General features: G+C 28.6%; 1 protein-coding gene across 1 annotated transcript; it reads left to right on the top strand.

Moving 5' to 3' along the window:
- Positions 1 to 6,524: 6,524 nt before the first annotated feature.
- Positions 6,525 to 7,226, top strand: LOC111391094 (ATP-dependent DNA helicase PIF4-like). The gene has a single exon (XM_023016241.1). It carries the CDS (start codon positions 6,525 to 6,527, stop codon positions 7,224 to 7,226), a length of 702 nt encoding a protein of 233 aa, XP_022872009.1.
- The last annotated feature ends 441 nt before the right edge of the window (positions 7,227 to 7,667 follow it).

Below are 7,667 nucleotides of genomic sequence, written 5' to 3' on the forward strand. Positions count from 1 at the left end.
CGTAAGTATTGGAAAATGTAAATGGCCATACTTTTTTTTTTTTTTTGAGGTAACTTGAATTTTCAAATGAATCAAAGATTGTTACGTTCAAACAATATTTTTTATTATTTACACCACACCTTATTATTTTTTAAAAATATGACTAAAAAACAAATTATTTTACGCCTCCAAACGAACTTGTTTGACACAAACCATTAGAAGATACTAATGACTAAAATATTGAAGATAAGATAGCATAAAAAATAAAGTTAAGAACTTGTAGTAAGTAAAAAGAATAATGTTAATTGTACGTGACAGTATAGACAAATGTGGTGCCAAAAATAGAGTGAGAAAGTTATTTTTTATTTGTTTGATTGAAAAAATTCTGATCCAATTATATATCATCACAGCATATATATGTAAATCATTATGTATTTGTAGCACAACTAAAATAAAAATTGAAGATGTTATATAAATGTAAAAGTATGATAAAATCTTTGTTTTCATTATAAAGCGCGCACACAAAAAAAATAATATTTTAACTGAAACCATAAACACTTGGAAAAAAAAAAGAAAAAAAAAAAAAAAAAAAAGTGGAACTCACCCCCTATTTGTGAGTATCGATCAGGGAGGGTGTCAAACCCTCCCTGTTACAGTAGCACGGTTAAATAATTTGATGCATCACTTTCAAAGTTGAATTTCTTTACCAGTTTTAGTGATTTTTAATCATATAATACCTTTTTGAGGAGTGATGGTAAATCGCAACATTATATTTTTAGTAAATTTTAATAAAATATGACTTGAAAAGTTGTGGATTCTAAAAAAGTGATTAATTTGACAATGAATTATAATTCCAACCAAATAAAGCTTTATATTCGATTATTCATTATCAACATAATATAAATATTTTATTGTTTCATTAAATTAATAAGATGGATATTTTGGTTTAGGGAAATCAGTTAATTAAATTTGTATTTTCGAATTTAGAGGACTTTAATATACGAAACTTCTCACTATAATGATTGATTAAGAATTTCGAGAAAACTTTCTGTAAATTTATCTTCACGAGACTATTAAAAGGAGTTTTAATAGAAAAATGAACATTCATATATCCTACATTCTCTTATAAGACTCTCTTTTCCTTTACTGTTCATTTTTGTAGCCTTCGGTTTCACACCACTGTAGCAAAACTGGTTTGCAGAGTTTTTCTTATTTTTTATTTTAGCAGCCTTTTCTTATTTTCAACTTTTTAGCCTTTTTTTTACCAACCTTCTCTTATAAGACTTTCTTTTTATTTACTGTTCATTTTTGTAATTTAGATTTCATAACACTGTAGCAAAACTGGTTGCCTTTTCTTGTTTTCGACTTTTTTGCAGCCTTTTCTTATTTTCAACTTTTTAGCCTACTTTTTTGACCATTTAGCAAGATATTATCTTTTACATTTCATTTTCTCCAAACCACTTGCATATTGTCGCCGACTCTATTAATCCAATCCGCGTCTCTCTTATACTTCTCCACTTTCATTCTGTCTTGAAAATATTAAATTCCCTAACAATTATCCATAAAAAAGAGTTAACGATAGAGTGATTTCAATGACAATGAGGACGAGCGAGGTATGTTTTTACTTCTCCTTTTCATGTTGTAGGTTTTTTTTTTCTTTTTTTAATATCGATAAACTTTTTTTCTTGAAGTTAATATTTCAACTTAAGACCTTTTTTGAGTGCTGTGATTTTTGTTAGGTAAGGTTTTAGTTTTGGGGATTTTAGGATTTCATTTGTTTTTGGGAATTTTAGATAAATCATTTTAAGGATTTTGATTTGTAGACCGAATGTTTTTTTATTTTAAGACTACTAGAGTTTTTAGTGTCGAGTTCAATTTCTAAGCTCTCTTCTCTTACTTCTCTTATTAACTTTCTCTTTCATTTTGAATTCAATCACTTTAGGGCACATTCAAGCGTTTCTGCTCAATCATAATCTATCATTATTTTAGATATTTTTACCAAATATGATCGAAGCAAAAAGATTTCATAGAATAGTTTCAACTTTTTGAAATTTGACAAACGATTATCAAACTTAGTACTATCATGTTGTGTGTATCCCTTAACAAACTTGGAACAAGAAATGACTAAAACGTAACATTAGATAAAATATATGGAATCATATAATTGCAAAAGTAGTAATATTTACTTATAATAATGCAAATTGATTAACTCTTTTATATTATAATAATAATAATAATAATAATAATAAGACCCTAGAAATTCTGTAAGACTCATTCAATCTTGTTAGCACAATTGTTGTATATTTTGCTATTGTGAGAGTGCATAAGAACTTTAATAATAGTAGATATTATTGAGCATCAAGTATTTTCTTTATCAACAAAAAATGCAATAGTCATTTTGAAAGATGAAATTTCTCATAGTAGGACGAAGTTGTTAACGAGAAAGGATACAAGGTAAGAATGGATTGAGGAGAAGGAATAGTAGGAAATGCTAGTAAAAACATTAAATAAACACTAAAAAGAAACATAAAAAATTTAAACTCCATAGATGTCTGACTCCATTCTTCTTTAATATTGAAGATTTCTTTTCCGACTTCTACATTTAATGGCTTCATCTGGCTTCATAATTGGAACAAGTTATAATTTAATCCATATTTCAATTCAATTTTTTACAAATTGTGATTCTTAATTGTCTTATTTAATTCTAAAATGGCATGGGAGTTTATTAGGAAATGAGATTTTATAAATGCATTTCATTATTGTATCGTATTTGTCAGCTGAACAATATTTTCAATTAAAATAGTCATATGTTTAGCTATTATTCAAAAAAAGGCAAATGAATATTAGGGAAAATTTTAAAAATATATATATAAGAAAAACCAACTTATTTTTTTACTTAAAAATTATCTTTCATGAAATTTTTATTTTTTTTCAAAAACTACAATCACAGAAAGAAAACTTACATTTTCTGTTAACTAAAATTTTAGGCTTATTACATTTAAGCATAGCAAATCATTTATACAAATAAGTTCTTCTCCTTTTTCCTACATGTATATATAACATGAAATGCATGTACATTACTTAAATATTTATATATGTATATATACTACACACTTCAACTTCTCAATTTTTGTTAATTTTGCAATCATTTGTTGTTGTGGTAAAATTTCTAAATTTTAATTTTATGTATGTTCGACTATTTTATATTTTTCTCCTATCGGAAATGAAGAACAAATGTAGACAATTTAAAATTATGTGTAAAATTGTGATGCATTGCTGTATAGAATTTATTTCGTCAAAATAAATAAATTATAATTTTTGTGTAATATTTATTTGTGATTTCTAATTCAAATGCATATATTTAATGTGGTTTTCATTAAGTTGTATTTATGGTTAACTCAGTACTAGGTACAAGCATTTTGTTGTCCTTATGGATTCTTTCGAACCATCTGCAAATCAATTATCTGGTTTTTGTAAAATTGAAAGCGTTCACGAAAACACAAGTGAATCATATAATGCTTTCATTCGTCAACAAAAAAGTCAAAAACAGGCGGACACAAGGAATCGAAACCAAACTACGCGTGTTGATCGTCGTAGAAGAGTAAGCGATCCTAGAGTATCTGAAAATCATAATCTAGGTGCTACTCAAGTTGATCAACATATAATATGTTTTGAATCTGAGCCTTCTACTTCGAATGAAAAATCGACAAATGTTCATCTTCCTAAACTACAAGGAAGTGTTAATTTGTTAAATATACCAACTACTGCATATGTATTACCGACATGCAGTTATTGTAAACATTGTAGTGCACGTAAATTTTATAGGGAAAGTAATGTTTTTTGTTGCTCTGATGGAAAAGTTAAATTATTTATGCCAGAATCGCCAACTGAATTATATGATTTATTTACTTCAAAAGAGCCTACATGTATAGAATTCAAAAAGTTGTCACGTGGATATAATAATCACTTTGCGTTCACTTCATTTGGTGTAAAGTATGATAAAGAACTTTTCAAAACATATAAAGGTATTTATACATTTAGATTTCAAGGACAAGTATATCATTATGTAAATAAATTTATGCCAGAAAATAATACGCCTTCTTATATGCAATTATAATTTTATGACACAGAAAATGAGCTTCAAAATCGCATGAAAATTTCAAAAAATTTAGTTGAATCTAATATGATTATTTTAATTGAAATCTTGAAAGTAAATCCATATAGTAAATTTTTTAGGTCTTTAAGTGATATGACAAACCTGCACAATCATCGTATACACATAAGATGTGACCCAGGAATTGATCAGAGAGTTTTTAATACTCCTTCAGCATCTCAAGTAGCTGCTGTATAGGTTGAGGATGATGAAAATACAAATACTCGTGTTCGTGATATTATTATATATGGACATTCTGGTGATTCCCATAGAGTTCATTATTATTATGGTTGTTATGATCCTTTGCAATATCCCTTAATTTTTCCATTAGGAGAATCTAGTTGGCATGAAGGCATACAAAGATGCAAAAACATAAATGTTCAGCCTCGTAATTTGATTGATTGTGTTGCGGTTCCTAACACAATAAATTATAAAATTGAAATTATTGAAAAAGAGGCTGCAGGTTTGTTCATATAATTTTTTGTACAGTTTTTAATTTTTACAATTTACTGTTTTTACTGAATATGAATTCTTTTTTTTTTCTCATGCAGTGCTTAATGGAACAAAGAAACGATCTCAAGTTTCTTGTCGCGAATACTATTCATACAAGTTACAAATTAGGCATTCTGGTAAGTTTGTATTACTTCATACTGATAGACTTTTTCAATAGTATATTGTAGATATGTACGTTAAAATTGAAACTGCCAGGTTAGATTATTTTCGAAAGAATCAGAAACAAATTCGTGCGGAAATCTATCGAGGTATTGTGGATAGTGTTGAAAATGGGGAAACAAGAGGGTACAAGATTGGAAAGAAATTTGTTTTACCACAATCTTTTACACGTGGTCCTAGAGATATGCTAAGAAGATATTTAGAATTTATGACTATTGTTCAACGTTTTGGAAAACCATATATATTTTTAACTAGAACATCCTGAAATTAAGCAAGAACTAAAATATAATGATGAAGTTCAAAATCGATCAAATTTAATTGTACGTATATTTAGAGCAAAATTAGAGGAGTTAAAAAAATGATTTATGTAAAGAAAATATCTTAGGCCCTGTTGTTGCTCATATATCGATGGTTGAATTCCAAAAAAGAGGGCTCCCTCATGCGCATTTGTTATTGATTTTTAATTGTGCCCATAAAATTGTATGTGTTGAGCAAGTTGACAAAATAGTATCTTGTTAAATTCCTGATGAAAATAAGTATTCTCATCTTCATTCTGTTATTGTAAAACATAATATGCATGGTCCATGTGGAAACCTTAATCCAAAAAATGTATGTATACTAAAAACTACTTGTTGTAAAAATAAATATCCTAGAGATTACTGTAACACTACTATATTTGATGATAACTCATATCCATTGTATAGACGTCGTAATAATGATATTTTTATTAAAGTTAGAGGCCACATGTTAGATAATCGATGGGTTGTTTCATATAATCCTTATTTAAGTGCAAAATTTGACTGTTACATTAACTTTGAAGTATGTTCATCCATTAAAGCTGTAAAATATTTGTATAAATATGTATATAAAGGACATGATCGCATTAATTTTTTTGTTGGCAAAAATGAAAATATGGAAGTTGATGAAATTTCTGCTTATCAATCTGCTAGATGGATATCTCCACTTGAAGCTATGTGGAGAATTTTTTCTTTCAACTTATCAGAAATTTATCAATACTGTTTATTCTTTACAACTTCACATTGAAGATCATCAACAAGTAAGATATACCGATGAAGTTGACTTATGTAGTATTGTTAATAATGAAAATACAAGAAAAACTATGTTAACTGAATTTTTTCGAATAAATAAAATAAACGAATTTGCTCGAACATTGTTGTATAAAGATTTTCCAGCACATTTTGTCTGGAATGCACATAAGAAAATTTGGACTCCTAGAAAGCAACAACTTGTTATAGGATGAATTGTTACCGCAAATCCAAGTGAAGGAAAGAGATATTTTCTTCGAATTCTTCTTAATCACATTAAAGGGCCAACATCATTCAATGATTTCAAAACTTTGAATGGGGTAACTTATGTTACATATCGAGAAGTCGCACTTGCACATGGTTTTTTAAAGAGAGACAATCATTGTGAAAAGTGTTTATCAGAAGCCATTGTATATGAAATGACAGGTTCTTTAAGACGCCTTTTTGCTACAATGCTTACGCTTTGTAATCCTGATTATCCAAAGTTACTGTGGGATAAATTTAAATCTTACATGATTGACGATTATGTACATCAAAATATATGTTTGGAAACTGCTGAAGTGCGAGCTTTGGAAGATATTAATTCAATTTTAGAATCTAGAGGTAAAGATATCAATGACTATGGAATAGTGCCATTTCATGTAGATATAGATGAAGCTGAGAGATTGAATTGAATGGTTGCAGAAGAAACGATGAATTTTGATGTTGAAGGAGGCCTTGCTTGTGCAACAATGTTAAATAAAGAACAACAAATTGCATACGATACAATAATGGAAAAAGTAAAAATTGAATCAAGTGATGTTTTTTTCATTGATGATCCGGGGGGGACAGGAAAGACTTTTTTATACAAAGCACTTTTAGCTGGCGTAAGTTCTCAAAATTTAATTGCTTTAGCAACAGCGTTCTCTGGAGTATCTGTATCTCTTTCACCTGGAGGTCGAACAGCTCATTCGAGATTTAAAATTCCTCTAGAAACAGTTGGTGAAGTTAGTTGTTCTGTTAGTAAACAATCAACTTTGGGGACTTTATTAAAAATGTTTAAACTAATAATTTGGAATGAAGCACCCATGGTAAACCATCATGCTATTGAAGCTGTAGAGAAAATGCTTAGAGATGTTGCCGATTGTGACTTGCCTTTTGGTGGGAAAGTCATAATTCTTGGAGGAGATTTTCGACAGGTTCTACCAATAGTACCAAGAGGGAAAAAAGAAGACATAATGAAAGCTAGCTTAGTTTTCTCAGATTTATGGCCTTTATATTTACAACTACCTTTAGTTGAAAATATGAGAGAAAAATTAGATCCTGTGTTTTGCGATTACTTAGAATTGGAGATGAGGCAGAAAAAGAACATAGTTGTGATTGTATTCAACTTTTAAACAATATAATTTTATTATTTGAAGATGAAATTACATCTTTAAAAAATTTGATACGTCGCGTTTTTCCAAATATAGAAGCATATGCTGATCATTTACATGACATGATGAACAGAGTTATTCTTACTCCTAAAAATGAATGGTTGATTATATTAACAAAATTTTGCTCGATCAAATTCCTGGTGAAATTTTTACCAATTGACAAATCAGAACAAAGCTTGCAGAAAGATTTTTTTGAATAGTTTGATACCAAATGGTATTCCACCACATGAATTGAAACTTAAGGTAAATTGTCCAGTAATATTATTGCGGAATATCAATCCTTCTGAAGGTTTATGCAATGGGACACGCCTTGTCGAAAATTTAATAGAAATGTAATTTTAGCTAAAAACACAATTGGTGAATATCGTGGAAAATATGTGTTTTTACCAAAGATTCCTTTTG

The sequence above is a fragment of the Olea europaea genome, chromosome 3 (genome assembly GCF_002742605.1).
Source record: "Olea europaea var. sylvestris chromosome 3, O_europaea_v1, whole genome shotgun sequence".
In the NCBI taxonomy this organism is placed as follows: Eukaryota; Viridiplantae; Streptophyta; class Magnoliopsida; order Lamiales; family Oleaceae; genus Olea; species Olea europaea.

What these genes read in the sequence shown, in the direction of transcription:
- LOC111391094 (XM_023016241.1), top strand. Translation starts at nt 6,525, where the DNA reads ATGGTTGCAGAAGAAACGATGAATTTTGATGTTGAAGGAGGCCTTGCT.